Source organism: Mytilus trossulus, chromosome 7 (assembly GCF_036588685.1).
Source record: "Mytilus trossulus isolate FHL-02 chromosome 7, PNRI_Mtr1.1.1.hap1, whole genome shotgun sequence".
NCBI lineage: Eukaryota > Metazoa > Mollusca > Bivalvia > Mytilida > Mytilidae > Mytilus > Mytilus trossulus.
The window spans coordinates 74,426,595-74,451,803 of NC_086379.1; the positions used below are offsets into that span (position 1 = coordinate 74,426,595).

At 31.7% G+C, this 25,209-nt stretch overlaps 1 protein-coding gene across 2 annotated transcripts; it reads left to right on the plus strand.

Moving 5' to 3' along the window:
- LOC134725801 (wings apart-like protein homolog) lies at positions 1 to 24,779 on the plus strand. 2 transcript variants are annotated; one of them, XM_063589968.1, is made up of 17 exons: positions 1 to 124; positions 2,854 to 4,525; positions 4,912 to 4,995; positions 8,913 to 9,101; positions 9,838 to 9,974; positions 10,407 to 10,518; positions 10,869 to 11,117; positions 12,105 to 12,216; positions 12,899 to 13,002; positions 14,233 to 14,309; positions 14,659 to 14,801; positions 15,586 to 15,701; positions 17,169 to 17,309; positions 18,170 to 18,416; positions 19,915 to 20,003; positions 21,568 to 21,663; positions 22,478 to 24,779. In XM_063589968.1, exons 2-17 carry the CDS (start codon positions 2,861 to 2,863, stop codon positions 22,541 to 22,543), a joined length of 3,627 nt encoding a protein of 1,208 aa, XP_063446038.1. In that variant the 5' UTR covers positions 1 to 124; positions 2,854 to 2,860; the 3' UTR covers positions 22,544 to 24,779. The 2 variants fall into 2 exon arrangements, with proteins under 2 accessions (XP_063446038.1, XP_063446039.1); XM_063589969.1 differs by having other exon boundaries at positions 4,912 to 4,977.
- The last annotated feature ends 430 nt before the right edge of the window (positions 24,780 to 25,209 follow it).

The following is a 25,209-nucleotide window of genomic DNA, read 5'->3' on the forward strand; positions in this document are numbered from 1 at the left end:
CGAAAGACAAGTGCGATGAGAGTGCGCCTGCGTACAACTGTTATTGTTAGAATTTTCAAAATGGCGCTGTACAGGCGATAGCTGCCGATTGTGTTTGTATATCATGCAGATTTGTTTTTAACAGGTGAATTGAAAATTGGAGTTTTTCATCACAATATTATGCATTCACGTAACATTTTACACAAAGAATTTGGCGCGACACGTTCTTAGATGGACGAATTAACGCAATCTTTCTCTTGTACGAGTTATCTTACCTCCTCAAAATGATCAATCTTTTTTTCGCCTTTTCTGAGAGAGATGCCCTTTGATTTATGTCTATGTTAGAGTTGTTTTTGGTGATATTAAACTGCTTTCTGTGAAAAACAAAGAATTTACGATTATATCGTTCCTCACACGCTACACCAGGATCAACCAAGATCATTCTGTATTGCGTATAAATTATGATTAATACTTTTCAAATCCAGATGACCTGACATGTTGTTTGTGCATACTTCATACATTAAAAAATCTTTGCTTTTACATTTACTTCAACTTCTATTTAGGTATTATGTCAAGATAAATGTGGACTAGTCTACAGCTGTTCATATTCAAGTTGGATATTACATAAACATGTAATGTTTATGTATAGTGTATTAGGAAACATCTTATATACTGCATATGTCTATTTGTTTGGTATTACTGACACTACATCTCAAAGGTTCACTTAAATTTTTGATGTCATAATACAAATTTCTGCAGCCGCAATGGAAAAGTATTTGTTGTATGGCGTCATTACACCTTATCGCTATTTGTCCGCCATTACTGGATATCACCCAGGTTCCTGTAAAAGTTTGACATCATAAAATAAAATATCTGCCCCCACAATTGAAAAGTGATTGTTGTATGCATCAGAAGTTCAATCTGCCAGGTCAGCCGGGATTAGGGATAGGGTGTACAGTTTAGTCGGGTCTGATTCTCTGGCCAAGAAGAACCGATTTCTAAATAATGATAAGGTGTATTGGTACATGTATTTATTCCCAAAACATATTAATTTTTGGTGATGTAACTAAACTTTCGATTTCAAGATATTTTTGCTGTTTACTTTTTGTTTAATTGTTAAATGATACTCTATTTTCAATTATTGGGTGTAATTTAAGATGATGACCCATAGAAAAGGTGAATATCTAAAGATGCCAACAAGAAAAGTTTATTTCACTAAGGGCTCAGCTCGAAGTATAATAATTTTGAAGTTTGACAATTTTGGACATTCATTGCTTCTAAGGGGCCACAATTGTCTTATTATACGGAACTAACAGTGGAAGGGCATTTTTAATCATTGTAAGCAGGGTTTCAGCTAGGATTTTGAGGGCTTTAGTCACTTGCGTGATAAAAATCAGCCTTAGTTTTTATGATAGCAAGGGGTCTATAATGTTTATCAAACTAGCTATACATATATGTCCAAGTCCTTCAAGGACTAGTTTAGGATCTTTGAAGACTTTAGGATTGCTAATGTAGGCAGATATTGGCAATATTAAATGAATTGACTAATGTGATGCTAAGATATGAAGATACGAACAGGGATCTGGTAATATGGTTCACAACTTCACTTCAGTTATTTTCAGGGCACACCCCTGATCAACAAAAGTTGGGTGCCTCTATATTTTAAACCACTGCACAAATGAACTTGTAACGACTTTTTCACTTCACAATCATTTATATCCTTGAACATACGTTTAAATATCTATTTGGAATCAATTTCTTTAATATTGGATAGAAGGATCTGCATCTATACTTAATGTGACGATTCTAATGACTGTAGACTGTAGATCACGTTTACTTTGTTTTTTAAACGAAATGAAATGAAAACAAGAAGTGACAATTGAATAATAATTTCAGAATAAAACCGGATTCATCTACGAACTTTTACGCATGCGCAATGCATAGAACAGGAAGCACCTGTTTGCAAGTGAAAATATTTACGTTTTGAATAAAGTTCATTCTTTTTAATCGAAGCTGTCGAAAGTTTTTGATGAATATTTATATAAAGTATGACGAAAATACGATAAAATGACGAAACTACGACAAGCAAACTGCAAATTATGATCGTAAGGGAAATATTGAAATTAAAATAAATTTGAAATGTTCGGGAAGATTATCAATTTTGTTTAAATAAATTACGGAATTGTGAGAAATGATTAAAATGAAATGCTGACTGACTGATTTAACTTAAATAGATTATTATGATGGTCATTTATGAGGTTTTATAATAATAATTAAGGGATTAGTGACCCATCTGATTGGCGATAGGCGGATTACTTGTCATCACAACTTTTAACACCTTTGGTAAAAGTTTTAAAATTACCTGAGGGTTATAAACTTGTCAGAAACATAAAGACAGGTAGAATTCAAGTAATTTTATGTGTAAATATTTTTACACTTTCCAAATTTAAGTGACGAAATTGATATGAAATATTTTCGTCATTTCGAAAACCTTTTCGTGAAATACGAAAGTGGCGAGCGCTAGCAAAATCACTGTTGTAAGAGCACTCACCTCACTTTAGCAGAAAAAAATAATTTGCCCAGCTCTAAAAAATTGAGCTTTCATGTTTGGGAGAACAAACAATGATTTCCATGGCCTTATTACAAACATACACTAATTTAATTTTATACATACTTGGTCTTAAGGTTTACAGTGAATATTAAAGAACTGAATCTGTTATGCAAAAAAGTAAACTTCTGAGTGAATATTACTGAAAAAACTTTTAAAAAAACAATGATTAGTTTCATGTTGAATTTGATTTTTAATGATACATTTTTCAGGCTTGAATGAACTTTGAAATTCAATATTCATGCTTTTATATACTTATATTTTAGATACAACATGGCTACCAAATCTGCTGTTAAAACATATGGGAAGGCCAACAGAGAAGCTGCTCAGAGTAAAGCATTTGATGATGCTCTTAAACCAAATTCAGCAGCGAACAGGTCAACATCACAGACAAAGTGGGGCAAGACTTCATTCAGTCGTTTAAGAGAAGATGATCCATTTGAAGTCACATGTAAAAAAGTCAAAATAGAGACAGAATCTGCAGATCCTTTCTCTTTTGATTTTGAAGATGGTGAGACAGTGAAAAAAGAAGTTGTTCAGGCCCCTGTTTTACCACCCCCTCCAACTTCAAACTCAGGGAGTGGATTAGGACGTCCTGCTATCCCTAATCTAAAGGTATCACATAAAGGACAAGAACATATTGTAGATAATTCTGAGAATGTAGAGGAAAGAACAGAGGAAGAGGAAGATGAAATTCCTTTGTCTAACTTTTCTAGACGACCTGTACGTACATATTCACGTAGGAAAAAAGGGGGCGATGATGACCAAGAATCAGGTGATCAGTCTGTGGCAGTTACCAAAAAAGAAAATACAGTTCAAGGAAGGCCACAGAGAAGAGATGTGTTTTCTGATTCTCCAGAAAGAGAAATAGAGGACCCATTTGCAGACCAAAATAGTAAAAAGAAAACTACAGGAACATACACAAGGCGTAAAGAAGGTAATGTTCCCAGAATGATCACTAGTAAAACTCATGTTTTACATTCGGAAGAAGACAGTGAAGAAGGGTTAACTGTCCTTAACTTCAGAAGTCATTACATGGATCCTGCTGTTTATAGTCAGTTCAAGTACACCCCACATAATGATGACCCAGTAGGAAGACTCAATAACAGTAAAGTTCTACAAAAATCAGAAATCAAACATGGCAAGGGTTCCACAGTCATTGTGGTTTGTTCCCCAAAGGTTCCGCCTGTTCCAGGACTGAAAAGTTATCTGAAAGAAAAGCCTAGAGGCCCAAAAGCCAGTCAGGAAGATCCTCAGTCCAGCTTCAATCAGGTATCAAACTTGGCTGAGGCAGCAATTTTGGCAAAACAAGAGATACAGACCCTGAATAAAAATACTAACTCAGCGTTTGACTTGACAGAAGAAAATTCTGATAACTTTACTTCAGCCGCCCCTGTTCCTCCTAGGTCCTTCAGCAGGAAGACAAAATCATCTTCAGGTTCAGGGGGTTCAGCTGTAAGAGTCAATAGAATATTTAAAAGTAAAAATAGAAACCTTCCTGAAGAAGAAATCAAGCGGGAAGATTCACCAGTTAAGGAAGAGACACCACCCCCACCATTACAGAACGAAGTTATAGCAGAAATTGAAAACAAAGTTATAGCAGAAATTGAAAACATTCAGCAAAATCCTGCTGAGAATTCATTTGGTTTTGATGATGGTGAAGAGTCTGAAATGCCTGATATTGTAGGCCAACAAGCTGAAAGTATGGAAACCTCACAGGAACCTATCCCAATACAGAGTTCTCAGGAGTCTCAAGAAACTTGTGACAGTCCAATGGAAGATCTGAGTAGTTCACAAGATATCATGTCCAGTAGTCAGGGATCTTTAGATAGTTCACAAGACTCAGCTAAATCCAAGGAACCAGTCAAGGTGAAGAAAATATTCCGATCCAAGAATGCAAGAGTGGCAGAACTTCAGAAAAAGCCAACACTTCAAAAGGTAATACTGACAAGATTTTAATCACTGTAAATGTATAAATAAATATAACAAATATTGGTCTCTAAAGCAAGGTATATAGGGATAGGGAAATTTAAAACCAATTTTGTTAGATGACAAAATACTATTCATAAATATATTACAATGTTTCGTTGCATCAACCTTTGATGATCTTTTATATTACTGTTCATAATTCTATCTAAAAGTTACAATAAGATGGCATTTTAAATGTTCTAGTCAGTAGTGTTGAGGCATAAAATGAAATACATACATGAAATTTTACTCTTCCATCAGTCCATGTTGAATACTGTCTATAGCATGAGATCTTTCTCTATATTTCAGTCCTATAGAAGCCTGTGTATAACATGATATTTTATTGTATATTTCAGTCTCCATCAAAGGCTGTGTATAATGTGAGGTCCACATGGCAGGCAGACATAGATGAAGAGGAGCGGGTAACAACACAAAAAAATGTGCATATTGCTTTGCTTGGCTTTTTAGTGTTATCAGTGGTGTTCAGAATAGAAAAAATAAAATATTATGGAAATTATAAGGGGGCGAGGGGAGATAAATTTGATTTTTTTTTATCATGTTGTTTACTTAAACAAATGGTTATCCTCACAACCACATCTTGTTCAGTGCATGAAATTACATGTACATAAGTTAAATGAAATTTGTCTTTCTGAAAAAGGTTATTCTGGACACCATTGTATAATTGTTTTAATACAAACATATAATGAAAAATAGTTTTATAACATAGATTTAACTAAAGATTATTTTTTTTTAAGGTGATCAATATAAGAAAAAAGTGATTTATTGTATTTTGAAATACATGTATTTTAATAGCAAGGGCTTTTCTTAAGATTTGATACTTACCCTTTTTCCATCAAGATTTACTTGATTTTCTTCCCCTTAACTCAATATTTTAGTTAAAATGAAGTATGTAAACACCAAATTACATAGTATATATGTAGTTTTAGAAGATCATAGTTTGAACTTGATTGCTTCTAGATTTACTTTTTATGAACCAACAAATAAGAGTTTTTTGTAAAGCTGCATGATTTAAATGTTTATATCATGCATGGATGTAATTTATTACAATTTAAATATCTTCTTTTATTTGTTTTAATATGTATTTTCATTTAGAAAAAGCATTAAGAAAATTTAATGTTGTGGCCTTATTTCTCTGCTAACACAAGAACATTAATTTTTGCATCAGCTTTGATTCTTTATTTCTTGAAATTAGTAGACATTTGTGATTGCCTTGCTCTCTGAGATTAGTATTAAGCTGCATTGTTTGAACTTTTTCTGTGCATTTTAGACTTACATTTTTATACGACCGCAAATTTTGAAAAAAATTTCGTCGTATATTGCTATCACGTTGGCGTCGTCGTCTGCTTCGTCGTCGTCGTCGTCCGAATACTTTTAGTTTTCGCACTCTAACTTTAGTAAAAGTGAATAGAAATCTATGAAATTTTAACACAAGGTTTATGACCATAAAAGGAAGGTTGGTATTGATTTTGGGAGTTTTGGTCCCAACATTTTAGGAATTGGGGGCCAAAAAGGGCCCAAATAAGCATTTTCTTGGTTTTCGCACTATAACTTTAGTTTAAGTAAATAGAAATCAATGAAATTTAAACATAATGTTTATGACCACAAAAGGAAGATTGGTATTGATTTTGGGAGTTTTGGTCCCAACATTTTAGGAATTAGGGGCCAAAAAGGGCCCAAATAAGCATTTTCTTGGTTTTCGCACTATAACTTTAGTTTAAGTAAATAGAAATCAATGAAATTTAAACATAATGTTTATGACCACAAAAGGAAGATTGGTATTGATTTTGGGAGTTTAGGTCCCAACAGTTTAGGAATTAGGGGCCAAAAAGGGACCCAAATAAGCATTTTTCTTGGTTTTTCGCACCATAATGTTAGTATAAGTAAATAGAAATCTATGAAATTTAAACACAAGGTTTATGACCACAAAAGGAAGATTGGTATTGATTTTGGGAGTTTAGGTCCCAACAGTTTAGGAATTAGGGGCCAAAAAGGGACCCAAATAAGCATTTTTCTTGGTTTTTCGCACCATAATGTTAGTATAAGTAAGTAGAAATCTATGAAATTTAAACACAAGGTTAAAGACCATAAAAGGAAGGTTGGTATTGATTTTGGGAGTTTTGGTCCCAACAGTTTAGGAAAAAAGGGCCCAAAGGGTCCAAAATAAAACTTTGTATGATTTCATCAAAATTGAATAATTGGGGTTCTTTGATATGCCGAATCTAAATGTGTATGTAGATTCTTAACTTTTGGTCATGTTTTCAAATTGGTCTACATTAAGGTCCAAAGGGTCCAAAATTAAACTTAGTTTGATTTTGACAAAAAATGAATCGGTTGGGTTCTTTGATATGTTGAATCTAAAAATGTACTTAGATTCTTGATTATTGGCTCAGTTTTCAAGTTGGTCCAAATCTGGGTCCAAAATTAAACTTTTTTGATTTCATCAAAAATTGAATAAATGGGGTTCTTTGATATGCCAAATCTAACTGTGTATGTAGATTCTTCATTTTTGGGCCCGTTTTCAAATTGGCCTACATTAAGGTCCAAAGGGTTCAAAATTAAACTAAGTTTGATTTTAACAAAAATTAAATTCTTGGGCCTCTTTGATATGCTGAATCTAAACATGTACTTAGATTTTTGATTATGGGCCCAGTTTTCAAGTTGGTCCAAATCAGGATCTAAAATTATTATATTAAGTATTGTGCAATGGCAAGAAATATCTAATTTCACAATATTGTGAAATAGCAATTTTTTTTTTAATTAGAGTTATCTTTCTTTGTCCAAAATAGTAAGCAAGAAATATCTTATTGCAAGATTTTTTTTTAATTGGAGTTATCTTTCTTTGTCCAGAATCAACTTAAATCTTTGTTATATACAATATACAATGTATATTCACTTTTTACTACCAACTGATAAATTTAAATAATCTTTACCATTCAGTGATAACAAGCAGTTTTTTTACATCTTAATATTTTATGATGTATTTAAATGAGTAGTTATTGTTGCAAACTCCATTAGAATATTTTAATTGAGATTAGTTTTGGAATAAGGGAAAGGGGGATGTGATTAAAAAATAGGGTTCAATTTTTCTCATTTGAAATTTCATAAATAAATAGAAAATTTCTTCAAACATTTTTTTGAGAGGATTAATATTGAACAGCATAGTGAATTGCTCTAAGAGAAAACAAAAATTTTAAGTTCATTAGAACACATTCATTCTGTGTCAGAAACCTATGTTGTGTCCATACTTGCCCCAACCGTTCAGGGTTCAACTTCTGCGGTCGTATAAAGCTACGCCCTGCGAAGCATCTGGTTACAAGTTATATTATATATGTAACATTTATTTAAAACTACACATGTACATCATTTTACTAATGACTATAAAATATCCCTTATGATTGCTTATAAGTATGCATTTCTGTCATGTTTTATATGCTGTTCCATGTTTTTTCAAATTTGTTGACATTTTCTCCTGTGTTTAAGTGAAAAAAATCTATTAGATCTACTCCAATATAAAAAAAATCATGTTGAATACATTAGCATTCTGAACATAACAATATAACTGCATATATATTAAACTGCTTGTAAGTTGCAAGATCCTAAAAAAAGGTCAGATTAAACATACTGATCATTAGAAAGTTAAAATCAGTGAATTTTCAAATTTTCTTTAATGTATATCTCTTCAAATTCATTTGACTGAATTCAAATAATAGTCCGTGTAATTTACAGATTTTATTTTAAGACAAGTACAGAAAAACTGACAAACATTTATCCAAAATAAAACATCTATGTAGTCTATTTTCATTCTTAGGAAAATTTAAAGGAATTTCACGAACCAAAAATGTTCAGATTTTTTTTTAATGATTGTGAGATGTATAGAAAAAGATATTATCTAATCTTATTTAAATTATATAAGTTATTGTAATAAGTAAGAAATAATATAGGGATTTATATATTAGAAATATGCAACTCATGGCTTAATAAAACTAAAAATAAATTTGCATGCTATGTGCATTCATGAATAAAAGTGTTTGGAGGCTTATTGAATATATCTTAACATTCTTATTCTTGATTTAAATATTCTATGAATTTTCACTTTTTCCTGTATTTGTGCTTACAAAGACTTATTAGTTACTTTTCTGGAATTGTGCTATTTTCTTTTTATCAATATAAACATATATAATATATCATACTCAATATTCTTCATATACTATCCAAACTATGTATCACTTACCTGAATCTTTAAATGTTTATTCATATTGAGAGTCGTGCATTATTATACATTATTATACATTAAATTATTATACAAAATTTTGTAACAATAATTTTGTATTTGCAGAAAAAGCGTGAGGCTGATGGACCACCAAAGCTTACACCAGCACCTCCGAGTAAAACAGCTAAGAAGCCAACATCATCAAGAGAGGGTTCCCCTGCGGAGATGCCACACCTAGTCCGAGCTGTACACTGGGGCAACAGAGATGGTGATGATGCTTACACCTCTGTTCATGTACATAAAGAACACAAAGAGGTAAAATTATAAGTATTTCTCTGTACATAAAAAAACACAAAGCAGTACACACATGTTTTTATTATTTCACTATATTTTCATAAAGAACACAAAGATAAACTATAAATTTGTATCATCATATTATGTAAGTATTTTAATTGAAACATACATTTGTTTGTTTTTTTTTAAATGTAGAAGCACAGGATAAAATTGTTATACAAAATTCATAGGTGAATGAATTTGTATTAATGTGTGATTTTAAGTGTGCTTTCTTTTTATTAGACATCAATTCTCAAAAAGACAGGGAAAAAAAATATTAGGAAAATATGAAATTGGGAGTCAAAATGGGGAATGTTTAAAGAGACAACAACCTGACCAAAGAGTAGAAAACAGCCAAAGACCAACAATGGATGTTCAACACAGTCAGAAAATCTTGCACCTAGAAATGTGCTTTAGCTGGCACCTAAACAAAAATGTGTACTACTTCAGTGATAACGGACGTCATACTTAAGTTACTTAACTCCAGAACATATAAATGAAACAAAATTAAAATCATACAAGACTAACAAAGGCTCCTGACTTTGGACAGACGCAAAAGTTCCCTCAAGCTTTATAAAACTTGCTATATAAAAATGTTGGTTACTAAATGATAAACAAAAGTAGTGGTTCATATATCCACCGCCAAATAAATTCAAATCTTTGAATGCCAAATTGATAAGATTTTATTTGATTGACATATTTTAACAATTTATTACAGCTTTATACTGTTGTAAAGAATGTGAAAGAAGCTCATGAAGTCCAGGAACATGGAGAAACACAAGAGTTTGCTGATGATATTGAATATTTGTTAGCAGGTTTAAAAGAAGGAGAACCTATGTCTACAAGATGTCTAAGGTAAGGGGAAAACATCATTTCACTTTAAATATTTTCTCTTAAGACATCAACAAAGTCCAACAAATTTGTCCTATTCACTTTTGTACTTGCACTTTTCAAAAAATTTGTGATGATTTATTTAGAAATGATAAGGGAACTAAGGTTCTAACTGCCTCATGCTAATTTGACTTTTGTAGATTCAAATATTAGTTTAAAGTCCTATTGATCATATAGCTTCCAATGTATTAAAGTATTTATACATCCTTAGGTTTCATTTTGTGGTTTGAGCGTTTCTGATTGAGGTAATTCTAGTGAGGGGCTTTGGACGCATTTAATATATGAATTTTTATTTTCAACAATATAAGGAGTCCTGGTAAACAAAGCTTACTGTCTCATATTAAGAACTTTATAAAAAACATATATCTATTCTCATGAGATGATTAATATTTTCAGCTGTATTGGACTAGCCCAGAAGTGTATATCTGCATCATTTAGAATGCATCTGAGAGCCCATGGTACTGTGACTGTTATATTTGGTAGTCTACAGGATGCTGGGTCTGACCCTGTAAGTAAGATACCAGACGAGGGCAATATTCTAGATAGGATATTAAGGGTATACTTGATCTCTAGAAATGCTTAAACATACCTTAAATATGATTTACACCTCTGAGTTTGTGTTCTCAATGTTAGAATTTGTATTTTCTAATTGTGATTTTTTTCAGCAGTATTTAATCGAAAAAAAAACCTATTTTGATCTTTTTGTCTACAATAAAATATTTGCTTTGTGATCAGCTTTCATTTATGTCATAGGAATATTTAAGTCTTTGAAATAAACAAAACATATATTTAAAACAATTATGACTTGAACACATGTTTTGATGAAGTATATTATATTTTTATTCAATATTTTGACAGAGTTTAGCCTTATGTACAGCTTTGATGATGTTTATGTTGAGTCGAGACAGATTAAATATGGATCTCGACAAGTCTAGTCTCAATCTTATGTTGAGACTTATGGAGGTCGATAACCAGAACAATGATGGAGGAATGACCGCTGCAGGGAAACGAGCCCTCAACAGAAATATTGAACGTGCTAAGGAAGTTTATTTCCAGTTACAGAAGGAAGAAGGGAAAGAAAACCAAACTGATCTGGAAAGTGTTTCTGTAAGTCAAATGAAAGAAAGAAATATTACTTTTCTGGGAAACATTTCTGAAATATAAATATGGGACATATTTGCATAAAACTTTTTTAAAACATTCATTGGATTAAGAAGAAGTTTGGATAAACATTTATAGAGTCTATAATATAATTTCTGTAACACTTAAACTGTTCTTAAACACAGATGAGATATCAAAGTCCCCTACCTGGTTCTTATGTTTAGATAGCATCACATTTAATCCTTACTATGCAGTGACCATCATATGAAGGACTTACCAAAACCCTGTTATTTGGCTCCAATGGCTCTCCATACTTTTATAGGTAAACTTTATAAAACTAATTTCGAAATGTATGCATAGTCTATATGTTGTCATGGTTTTCATATCTAACTTACATTTGGAGCTCAATTACGAACTTGGAAAATTGAAATCAGATACAACTGGGTTTTCTTGAGGGGTGAGGTTCACTTCAGTGTTTTACACAGGAAGTTCAGAGGCTTTGACAAACTTTGAAAAAATAGTGACACCCACATGCATATAGCTAGTGAATGTAATTATTATTAAAATACACAAAGGAAATGATCACTTCAGGTTTCAGTCCAGTTGAAGTAAAAAATCAGAAAAAAATGTGAAAATTCCTTATTTTTGTCCAAATGACATTGTTTAGATCTAGATATCTCCGACTTAACAATTGTTACGGTTAATGTATTAACCAGGGTGCACTCTACATGCAGACTACAGTTGGATACCTATATCAGCATTTCTGGGTCTTTGGGATCAAGAAATAAACCAAAATATAGTCAAAATTGAAGCTTTTTGCACCTGATGACCAACTGTGAGACAAATTCCTGTCAACCCTTCCTCTCATTCACACCCTGACCACCCTGCCGAGTGATCCCCTACAAATTAATATGCTTCAGCAGCAGGGAAAAGCTCATTAATCTGTGACTAAAAAATAACACAACAGATAGGTAATTAATGTTTATTTTTCAGACTGGTAACCTTGCAATGGAGTCGTTACTAAGTCTGACATCTAGGGGAGCTGGTGAATGGTTTAAGGAAGAGTTAAGAACACTTGGTGCTTTAGATCATATAGTTGATACAGGTAAATATAATCAATGGGAGTTGTGATGATTTAGAAAGTTATATGTCAGAGGGGGGGGGGGCATCATCTTTGTCTCAAATGAAAAAATTCTCCATTTATATTATTTATAAAAAAGGGAGATGTATGATTTACAACTGTCCACTAGAGTCAAAACAATGTGTATGATTTACAACTGTCCACTAGAGTCAAAACAATGTGTATGATTTACAACTGTCCACTAGAGTCAAAACAATGTGGATGTTAGCAACTATTGGTCATTATATATACAGCTGTTTATAATGAGAAAAACTTATATAGTTAGCTATAAAAAGGCTTTGATAGGAAAATTATTATAACAATGCAATGACTAAAACAAATATGGTTGACAGAAAAGAAAGACAACCACTGAATTAAAGGCTTATGACTGGAACAGGCACATAAAGAATGTGGCATGGTTAAATTTATTTGTAATCTTGAAACCTTAAACAGTTGTGTAACAGCACAACAATAGATTTGTGAAAGACTTTGAGGAGTAACTTTATCTATTATTGCAAAATCTGTAAATTTCGTAATTTTGTATTACTTCTATTTTGAGCCAAATGCAGTCTACTTCACACAACAAAATTTGATATGTGACATATTTCAGTGACTTTTTTTTTATGAACCAGATATTTTATTACCTCAGCATTGTTTTATTTTCCAGTTTGTTCCTGTATTCAGGCCATAGGAGATGATACAACTTTACTGTATGATAGCACTCTAGAAAACATCAAGAAAACAGACAGATGTTTACGTGTATTGGAAAATGTAGGGAACACTCTCTAACTTTCAAAATGTTAAAACTAACTACTTACAATTTAAAAAACAATACAGCCACATTAATCTCGTCATCCTTTACTACAATCATATTTAATTGTTGACATATTTGAAAACTTTATAACAACTTTTATTTTACTACAAATGACAATGTGTAAAATAACATCCCACATGTACATTGAGAAAAAAAGTGTTTGTTTTGGGAATAATGACATTAAATTTTAAGACTCCTTTAAGTGGCATTTGATTGGTATAAAAGAAAAGCAGTTTTCACTGGCAGCCTGGAGAAGTTCCATTGGAAATGCGTTTTACAGTATAAATCTAAATTTGATGGGTGCAATGATATTTGAAAAATGTGTTAAATCTTATCACATACTTTCAGTGACAAACAGATATGTCATTTCTCCCTTTCAGTTACAAACAGATATGTCATTTCTCCCTTTCAGTTACAAACAGATATGCCATTTCTCCCTTTCAGTTACAAACAGATATGTCATTTCTACCTTTCAGTTACAAACAGATATGTCACTTCTCCCTTTCAGTTACAAACAGATATGCCATTTCTCCCTTTCAGTTACAAACATATATGTCACTTTTCCCTTTCAGTTACAAACAGATATGTCACTTCTCCCTTTCAGTTACAAACAGATATGCCATTTCTCCCTTTCAGTTACAAACAGATATGTCATTTCTCCCTTTCAGTTACAAACAGATATGTCATTTCTCCCTTTCAGTTACAAACAGATATGTCACTTCTCCATGTCACTTCTCCCTTTCAGTTACAAACAGATATGTCATTTCTCCCTTTCAGTTACAAACAGATATGTCATTTCTCCCTTTCAGTTACAAACAGATATGTCACTTCTCCATGTCACTTCTCCCTTTCAGTTACAAACAGATATGTCATTTCTCCCTTTCAGTTACAAACAGATATGTCACTTCTCCATGTCACTTCTCCCTTTCAGTTACAAACAGATATGTCATTTCTCCCTACAATTCGTCAGAAGAGTGAGCCTTGATAATGTCTGTTGTTAAATTCCCAGTAATGAACTCTTGGTGATTTATCTCTTATAAAGAATATCTGTAGTGAAAAACCTTCACTGAATTCAAGTAAATAACAGAATATTTGATTTGAACAATTAATCTATGTTTTATTTATGCCTTGTGGTATTTTGAAACACCAGTCACTGGATTTAACAACAAAGCTTTTATGTTTTTCAGGTGATATTTGTGAACACAGAGAATCAGACATATTTAATGTCATACAAATCAGGAATTATTGGTTCATCTTGTTGCAGGTAAGAATTCAGAAAAAAGTTAGAAGATTTTGTTTTTGGAATATTTGACTCTCAATTTTGTAATTGACCGACAAGTCCCACATGTACATGATCAAAACCAAATGTTTAAAAAAAATCCTGGTAGACAAGAATTTTTTTTTTGTCAGATTTACATGCCAGTATTAAACCATACAGTCAGCCTCTATTTCAACAATTATTTTTTTTAGTGAAATTTAAAATCAAAACATATTATGTTCATAAAATTTGCAGTTTTGAGCTCCAACAAATAGATCCAACACAGGTTATTTAGTTAATCTATGCTTTGTTTTATTTTGATACTTTCATCTTAATTATTATATCTTTTTTTCAGAGCACTAGAAATCTGTCAGAAGTTTTTACCCATTTATCCATTACCAGATGGACCAAAGCTAGACAAGGAGTCCTATGGATATGTTGTATATAAAAGTATACTAGCAATCCTCTCAGTGCTACTCAATCTAACTCATGAAAATGGTAAACCTTATATATATCAGCTATAGATTGATTTTGAAACATGAACATTTCTTTCAGTATTTGGTCCAACCTATGTGAATTAGGAATATGTTTCTATTTTCATTTTCTAATCTTTTATGTGGACAGATTAACACTAACTGTAAGAAAGAAGATGTGGTATGATTGCCAATGAGACAACTATCCACAAAAGACCAAAATGACACAAACATTAACAACTATAGGTCACCGTACGGCCTTCAACAATGAGCAAAGCCCATACTGCATAGTCAGCTATGAAAGGCCCGATAAGACAATGTAAAACAATTCAAACAAGAAAACTAATGGCCTTAGTTATGTAAAAAAAATGTACGAAAAACAAATATGTAACACATAAACAAACGACAACTACTGAACATGAGCTCCAAATAGTTCCCTCACTCATAGAATGCTTGCTGAAACATATGGTGTCCATTGTTCCATTCTTCTGTCAGTCTGCTTGTGTGCCTGTCAGTTCTTTTGCTAGTCAGAAAAGCTTTCATATTGAATGAAATTTTGTACCACAATTTTTTTTTTTAATTTTAGATCAAAAGATATTAAGTTTTCTATTACTAAACAAATTTATGAATTTGGTGAATCACTAAAAAGGGTAATGAATTTTCATGCTCTGTCCCATAGCTATTTGTGAGTGGTCTTCTCAGTTAACAAATAATGTAATTCATTGAGACAATGTACAATTCTAATGATATATGAATTGTTATTTTTGAGTAGACTGGTAGCAAACAATATTGTATGTTTTTTATCACAGAATTTGCCTGTACAAAAGTTGGAGAGCAAGAGGACTTCATAAGTACAGTATTAACAGCCATCTTACAGACTCCACAGTATGTCCCACAAGATCTCAGATATGATATCCTTATACTTGTAAGTATATAGCTATTACTAGTGTTTCACATATTTAAGAAAAAAAGAGTCACAAAGTTAAAAAGAAAAAAGAAGTTTTATGCGCCACTGTAGTAGAGAGGGCATTAAGTTTTATGCTCTGCTGTAGTAGAGAGGGCATTAAGTTTTATGCTCCGCTGTAGTAGAGAGGGCATTCAGTTTTATCTTTTTCCTTCTGTGCGTATGTTCATCTCTAAATTGGGTTCCATTCTGAAACTTAATTTTGCCGAAACCAAATGAAATGAAACTTAAACACAGATCAAGTTTAAATTTTTGTGGCGTGAAATGTTTTGATTCCATTCGCTAACTTTAGTTTGCCTCAACCTTATGTTATTGAACACAAAGCTAACTACCATAAAACACAGGTCAAGTTTGAAATTTGCTGGGGTTACATTTAGCGTTTTGCCCCTATACAAATGGAAAAATTTCCTGGAAGACTTGTTTCTGTTCTCTAACTTTAGTTTTCCTCAACGAGATGTTATGAAACTTATGCACAATGCACACACAGATCAAGTAAAATTTAAGTAGTGTCACATTTACAGTTTATGAGTAATATCCCTTTGTACTGTTATATGCAAGCTTGGACATCATCTGTGTCCCATGGACACATTGTCAATTTATTATTATACCCCCGCGTCAGTCCGTCAGTCAGTCCGTCCGTCCCATGAATATTTTTCGTCGCATTTTTCTCAGGAACTACAATGCAAGGATTTCTGAAATTTGGTTTCAGGGTTTATCTAAGTCAGCTATACCGTGTGATGCGTTTTCATATTGATCACTTGACAACTTCCTGTTTACCGAACACTTGTATGATTTTACACATGATAGCCAAGTTGAAAATTTTCGTCACATTTTTCTCAGGAACTACAATACAAGGATTTCTGAAATTTGGTTTCAGGATTAATATAAGTCAGCTATACCGTGTGATGCGTTTTCATATTGATCACTCGACAACTTCCTGTTTACCAAACACTTGCATACTTTTACACTATTAATATTATCCACTTGCGGCAGGGGTATCATCAGTGAGCAGTAGCTCGCAGTTTCATTTGTTTAATTAGCAAATGCAAACACAGATTATCCCCTTCTAAATTTGAATCTGTTTACCATGATCTATATTTCCATATAGCAGCAATTTTTAAAGTTGTTTCTGTCAACTGCAAACAAAATGAACATCTCTGTGAAGAACAATTTTCAATGGAAATACAGAAAAAAAAGATTTTATTGAAGATGAAAACATGTATGTTATGCCTTACTTCAACTCTTCCTACATTTTAAGCATGTATCTCAAGATGTAAGTACAGAACACTTCCCTACCTCATTTGTTGCCAAGTATTAATGTATAGAGTTATTGTCCTTGTAACCTAAGCTAATCTAGACATGTGATTTTTTTTCAAAAGTATCTTTATATATTCTTAATCGTTTGTCATACAAATTAATTTCTTTTAGTCTCTTGGTTTATTGATAAATTTGGTGGAACACTGTGGTGTAAACAGAAGAAAAGTCCTGGATTCAAAGACCCATAGATCTTTTGAATTTGACTGTCTTGGCAATAAAAACACAGTTCCTGCAGCAAAGGCTCTGGTTGAGGTATGGACAATAATATGAAGTTTGAGTTACTAAATACACTCCATGAATTACTTGATATGTTGTTTTTTTTGTCATATATATGTTAACTCAGACGTAGCTAATGTTCAGGAGAACCTTATAATTTACTTTTCAATCAAACTATCCAGAAGAAGAAAGATTTCTTTTTATGAAATTTATCTGTAAAGAAGATTTGATTTTTTTTAGTTTTGTTAACAAATTATGAATGTTTTAATTTAAGTACAGGCTTTGTGATTTTATACTATGGCATTGCTAGCGGGTCTCATTGGGGTCTAAGTGTGAAGCGGGATTACTGAGTTTTTGTAAGTGTGACACATGAAAGTCCAAGTTTTGTGCCATGAAAACGGGAAATGAAATCTAGCGAGACATCGAAAGTACAAAAATTGCTTACGTACATAGTGTAAGCGGGATACAGGAATCTGACAAAAATATAGGTTCTTACATTGGTACCAGTGGATTATAATATTTATTCAATGGAGATAGTTAGTATTGATGATTTACAATGGAGATTGGATAAATCTGATAAATTATGAGTGACTATGTAGGATTTTTTTCTCTAATTATTATCAAAATAAATATTCATTTTTGACAAGCGAAAAGCCCTTGAAAATGCCTTCCACATTACGCAAATTGTCAATTTCCCCAACACCTGTCATGATTCATGCAGTGACAAAGATTATGGCCTTAAAAAACCCTCATCCAATCATCTTCTGAGATCATCTGCAACATTACTTTGATCATACTATTTAACTATGGACCTGGAAAGGGTTAAATTGCCAAATAATTAGAGAAAAATATATTTTTAATAATTTCACTCTTAATTTTTATTGTTTTATTTTTAGGTATTCTGTAAGAGATTTGAAACAGCAAAGACAATGGACGAACAAGATTTCTCCCAAGAGTCGACAACACCTCAACACTCTCCTAACAAGTCTGGTGAATGGAAGGAGTCAGAGTCGGGAGTAGAATGGATAGTTAACTCAGCAAAGAAAAATAAAAGTGACCAGAAAGCAAATGGTGATGTAGAGGAGAGACTAAAACCTGGCAGCAAAGAAGAGGATTTGGCTGACGAAGAAACGTTTGCTAAAGGTATGTAATAATTTATTTACTCTAGCTTTGTAAAGAAGGAAATTATCAATTTGAATTAAACTTCTATGGATCATCCAGATTAACAGGTTGTGAGGGACATGGAAATACTGTCAGACAAACCTTGTGTCTGTTATCCAGTCTTGATAGTACTCTCCCTGGTACAATTCTTGCCAGTTTTTTTATAAAATTTATACTATAGGTTAATATCAGCTATATCTCAGACAGGTTATATGATGATGGACTGTCGTCTTCAAAAAAAAAAGTTATGCCTTTTTGTCAATATAAAATATGTGCAACATGGGTTACATTGGAACTCTGTTCTTTTGTTAAATTTCAAAGGGACAAAAAATCATGAAGAGCACTATATCGTAAAATAATTATTTATGATAACTTTTACAGTATTAGAAATAAATGAAACAACTTGTGAGAATTAGATTTTGCTTGATACGAACTCTCATTATTCAAGTTCAATTATAGTTATAAACTCATGAAACTGGCCAAGACTTATTTACCGTAATGTTGAAATTCAATAACTCAAGCTATCCTATGAAGCTGTTCTTGAAACTTTTAGTTTCACTTTGTTACCAGAAAAGAAAAGAAAAAAAACTTTCAAATATCGCAAAATATCTTGATTAGAAATGATTTATAGAATTCATGGAATCTGAGCATTGATTAACTCATGGATATGCCATAAATATTGGATATGTATTTGAGTAAAATGGATCTACGTTTAGATATAATTAAGGTATATACTACTTTATCATATATTTAGTACAAAATACAGCTATTTTGTATATCTAATAAAGGTTCTTTTTTCCAGTCTGTATCACCTACCCTGTATCGCATATCCCGTATCGCATTGCTAAACCCGTATCGCATGGTAAAACCCGTATCGCATACCTTTTTTTTTTTTCTTTTTTTTTTTAACTAAAGTCAGTTTTTTAGGTGTTTTTTTTGCTTCAGATTTTTTTTTCTAAAAATAGGTAATTTTTTGGAATGACGTCATTGTTTGGTATGTAACGTCATGTACATCAAGTTTTCATATTGTATGTGACGTCACGAACATCAAGTTTTTACAACATATTTTTTGGCACACTCAATGCAACTATGAAAAATACAAAACACTTAAATATATACAATATAAACAAAATATTTTCAAAACAACAGATTGTAAGGTAACCTAGGTGCTTCGTATAAATAATTGAGCAGCTTTGAAACAAGACAAAAGCAGAACTGAAGGTAACCCAGTGCTATGGATCAGAAAACAGTTCATATACTATAATACTCTTCTGTTGAAATATATGATAAAGCGTATAATACATGGCAAAATCCGTATCACATGCCGTATCACACTCGACCAATATCATCCCTCGGGCTGATATTGATGTCTCGAGATAATACGACATATGATACGGATTTTGCCATGTATTATTCTCTATGTATTGTGAATTATATTTTAAATTGTTTAGTAATAAATTTATTTTTTACTTTTTTTTAGCACTACAAAAAGCTGGCAAGCATATGGAAAACAGCATAGTAGCATCGTACATAGCTTTATTACTGGGTTGTGTAATACAAGATAACACTGTAAGTACATAGCTTTATTACTGTGTTGTGTAATACAAGATAACACTAAGTACATAGCTTTATTACCTGGTTGTGTAATACAAGATAACACTGTAAGTACATAGCTTTATTACTGTGTTGTGTAATACAAGATAACACTGTAAGTACATAGCTTTATTACTGGGTTGTGTAATACAAGATAACACTGTAAGTACATAGCTTTATTACTGGGTTGTGTAATACAAGATAACACTGTTAGTACATAGCTTTATTACTGTGTTGTGTAATACAAGATAACACTGTAAGTACATAGCTTTATTACTGGGTTGTGTAATACAAGATAACACTGTAAGTACATAGCTTTATTACTGGGTTGTGTAATACAAGATAACACTGTAAGTACATAGCTTTATTACTGTGTTGTGTAATACAAGATATTGAACACTGTTAGTACATAGCTTTATTACTGTGTTGTGTAATACAAGATAACACTGTAAGTACATAGCTTTATTACTGTGTTGTGTAATACAAGATAACACTAAGTACATAGCTTTATTACCTGGTTGTGTAATACAAGATAACACTGTAAGTACATAGCTTTATTACTGTGTTGTGTAATACAAGATAACACTAAGTACATAGCTTTATTACCTGGTTGTGTAATACAAGATAACACTGTAAGTACATAGCTTTATTACTGTGTTGTGTAATACAAGATAACACTGTTAGTTCATAATTTTAATACTAGTTTGTGTTAAACCAGATCACACTGTCAGTGCATAATTTAATACTAGGTTGTGTTATACCAGATCACACTGTAAATGCATAGGTTATTACTGGGTTGTGTTATACCCGATCACACTGTCAGTACATAATTTTAATACTAGTTTGTGTTATACCAGATCACACTGTCAGTGCATAATTTAATACTAGGTTGTGTTATACCAGATCACACTGTAAATGCATAGGTTATTACTGGGTTGTGTTATACCAGATCACACTGTTAGTACATAATTTAATACTAGGTTGTGTTATACCAGATCACACTGTCAGTACATAATTTTAATACTAGGTTGTGTTATACCAGAGCACACTGTCAGTACATAATTTTAATACTAGGTTGTGTTATACCAGAGCACACTGTAAATGCATAGGTTATTACTGGGTTGTGTTATACCAGATCACACTGTAAATGCATAGGTTATTACTGGGTTGTGTTATACCAGATCACACTGTAAATGCATAGGTTATTACTGGGTTGTGTTATACCAGATCACACTGTAAGCACACAGTTTTAATACTAGGTTGTGTTATACCAGATCACACTGTAAGCTCATAAGTTTAATACTGGGTTGTGTTCAACAAGAACACACTGTAATTGCATAAGTTATCACTGGGTTGTGTTATACCAGATCACACTGTCTGCATTTTTTTTATTTTTCTTTTATTGGAGTTTTTCATTTACATTTTCCCCAGATTTTAGACATTTTTATTGACCCAGAATTTTCCATTTGACCATTTACATATATGAAGTTCTTCACATGATAATATAAGACATAAATTGTGATGTTATTGTACTTTTCAGGTGTTTGTTAATCAAGTGAAGGAACATCTACCATCTGGTAATTTTGATGATATGATAATGATACTGAAGAAGTTTTTATCCTTTATGAGTCTAACGGTAAGTTTATATGTGCAATTCTATTCATTCACCTCCTTATAATATAAAAAAGAAAATGTGGTATGATTGCCAATGAGACAACTATCCACAAAAGACCAAAATGACACAAACATTAACAACTATAGGTCACTGTACAGCCTTCAAGAATGAGCAAAGCTCATACTGCATAGTCAGCTATAAAAGGCCCTTATAAGACAATGTAAAACAATTCAAACGAGAAAATAAACGGCCTTATTTATGAAAAAAAATGAAAGAAAAAAACAAATATGTAACACATAAATAATGACAACCACTGAATTACAGGCTCCTGACTTGGGACAGGCACATACATAAATAATGTGGCGGGGTTAACTTGTTGTGCAGATATTTTTGATAACTAGTATTATTGCTACGTTATGAAACTTTCCTTTAATCTTGCTGACTGATAATTCCGTTTCTCAGCAGAGTAAAATGATATGAAAATTTATGTCTATAAACTAAGGGGGCTTGGTCTTTGTCAATGAAATTGACAATGTAGTCAAAGGCAAAATAGCGATAAACAGATTATCATTGGTTATCTCAACTCCATTGCTTTTTTCACTTTTGCTGCAATGGTTCAAGTGAGAAAATCACTTGTTGAGATGATCAATGATAATCTATGATTATCTACATATTCAATTGCTCTTCATTATAAGATGGCCTGTGATTTTTTCAGGGAAGGTTTTGCGACTATCTCATAAAATATCATTTTAGTCCAATTACACAAAACATTTTTTTTTATAGTCTGTAAGTGTCTATGAAAAATAGGTAAAAGTATGTGAACTTTTTTTTTCAGACTGCTGTTGGAAGTTCAGGAGGGAAATCCATAGGTCATGTGATAGAAGTTCTGGAGAGCTGCTAACATTTGTGTAGATGGTGTCACAGATAATGGACCAACAAGCAGTTTATTACATGCCATACAAAGGCATTCCTATTAAACTACAAACATTTTTTTCTGAAGGATTTATTGTTTTTTTTTAATTTTCTGAGAGAAATATGCATTTTAGAATTGATCAGATGTATATCTGATGAATCCCAGTTATGATAGATATTGTTAATAGGTGGTTTTACACAAAAATGACGTTTGATGAAATTTTTATATTTTGATAGATCTGGAAAGTCGTATGAATTTTATTAAAACATTCATCACAAACATTAGCAAGTCACACATGGTAAATTATTCCTCATAAATCACACATTTAGCATGTAAAATAACACACAATATGTCATATGTTTTTATATAACATTTTTTATGTGAGAGATGGAGTGTGCAAACAACATTGTTTATTGTTTTTGTTGTTGAAATCGGGTTTGTCACAAAAATTCATGTATCATAATTTTTCTTATGTTGTTTGTTTATCTGTGTAAATATTTGTTTTCTTGTAAATATTAATTTTGTAATCATTTCATTACTTGGTTCAAGAAGGAATTAACATATATATGCTTATCATTTTGATATATATCTGGCATAATTCTGCTGTTTTAGACATGTGACTTTTTTCATTTGTAGTAAGTAGTATAACATAAAAAATAATTTGAGGTAGTACTATTATACTTAGTTCCAATGCTTTTTATTATGGTTTAAGTACATATTTGTGCTTAATATAAGATCATAGATGCATAAATCAATTCTGATTGTTCTGGGTAAATGTATGTTGCAACACTAAAGCTATTCGAATATACGAAAGTAGTTCCTTAAACATTCAGTAAGATACCTAAGCCCTGGCTTATGATACAGTAATATGTCTGTTATCACTTTATTGCCATCAGAATAACACTTTAGACTGGGATTCTTTCATTATCTTATCAAAGTCTTGAATTGTAGAGTTTTAAAATGAGAATGTTTGTCACATGCTTTGCAATGCAGATGAATATAATTATTCAAATTTGACGCAATAGTGCCTTGGTTTCTTACAACACTTTTTTTCCAAATTAAAAAAAAAAAATAATGGAAAAGGTTTATCTCTTATCAAACTTCAATGGTTCATTTTCATAAACATAAGAAATCATTATTAGCGGTGGGGACTTCTATCCTTTAGAGCACATGATAAAATGATAATAGTTTACAAAGGCCCTTGCATATTAATGATGTAATGAAATACACAAATGTTTACTTTTGGAGTGTTATTGTTGTGTAAATAGTCTGCTTACTTAATTATGTACAAATTCCAAATGAAATAGTTTGATTTGAATAAATGAAATAATGATTATTACATTAAATGTATGAGGTATCACGGATGACAATTTGAAAAGATGGTCTCAGGAAAAGAAACCATGCAAATGCTCTACTCAGTTGCACATCCATTTAAATAAACATAATGCATATTACAAAAATATATCAAATATTCTCCTGATTGCATGTATCGTTCAATTGAGTATGCATCCTTGTGATGATATTTTGTTTTGGAATAATTGAAAAGTTTGTTTAATTTGTAAGGCATAATTAGGAATGTATCTTTATTATTGTCATGCCAAATGAAGACTTAAGACTGAGCTTGAATAAAGTTTACTTTAATACATAAATGTAAAATGAATTAAGTGGATGAGTATGAAGGCATGCTGGTCATGGCGTTTTATCACATTGTTGTTACAAAAACATTTATATCCATATGACAGCCAGTGAAGTATACCTTTCAGGAGGTAACCATGATCATTTGATTTTTAATTGTTTATGTTTAATAGAAACAGCTTGAAATTTTATTGTGCAATAGTTATCATTAAAAATGAAATGTTTGCTTATTTCAAAACTATGAATAGAATACATTCTTAAATTTTTTTTTGGTGTTATAAGGCATTTTTTAAAGCAAACGTTATTTGTTAAAGTTAATAGGGCAGCATAACATTTCTGGCAGGGTTGAAATGATAACCTATTAAATGTGTGAAATAGAACAAATTCAGCTTCTCATACAATAACTTTATAATTGATTATTGTTAATTATATATCAATGACTTTTATATGTGATGTATAGTAAAAAAGTGTGAGTTTAACTCCTCAAGAATCATGAAATTTGTATGCAAGATTTTCCATTGTGTAAATGGTAAATTTCATCATGTGTTAGGTTAACATCAATGAAATTAATAAATATGGAAATACTATGTACTTTTGTTTTTTATAACTTCTTGAATACACACCAGGCTCACATGACTGTAGACCACATATTACTGCACATCTTCTACTCATATATATACATTTAAGTCATATACATAACTAATTAACAAATTGAAAACATGATTCAAATTTCAAAAGGTTCTTAACAGAGCTCCAGAAAAGCTTTGTATGGGCATTATTACGCAATAAAAACTATTGGAAAAACTAAACTCAATTGACACTAGTAGTGTTCAAATCACTACATGCAATTCATGCAAAGATTTTTTTTAATGTCAAAACAAGTAGTTTGCAACCCTGCTTGTAGCTATCATGTGCATTATTAACCATAATCATTAAATTGTTGTCACGTAAATCTATCTTTGTAACATTAGGAAATTAGAGTTAGGAAATCTACTCCCTTTCTAAAAATGGAGACATCA

Excerpts from the sequence above, each read along its gene's own strand:
- LOC134725801 (XM_063589968.1), top strand. The coding sequence starts at position 2,861 with ATGGCTACCAAATCTGCTGTTAAAACATATGGGAAGGCCAACAGAGAA. Across the intron at positions 13,003-14,232 it reads GTTTACGTGTATTGGAAAAT|GTGATATTTGTGAACACAGA; the intron begins GTAGGGAACACT and ends TATGTTTTTCAG. Across the intron at positions 18,417-19,914 it reads CGAAGAAACGTTTGCTAAAG|CACTACAAAAAGCTGGCAAG; the intron begins GTATGTAATAAT and ends ACTTTTTTTTAG.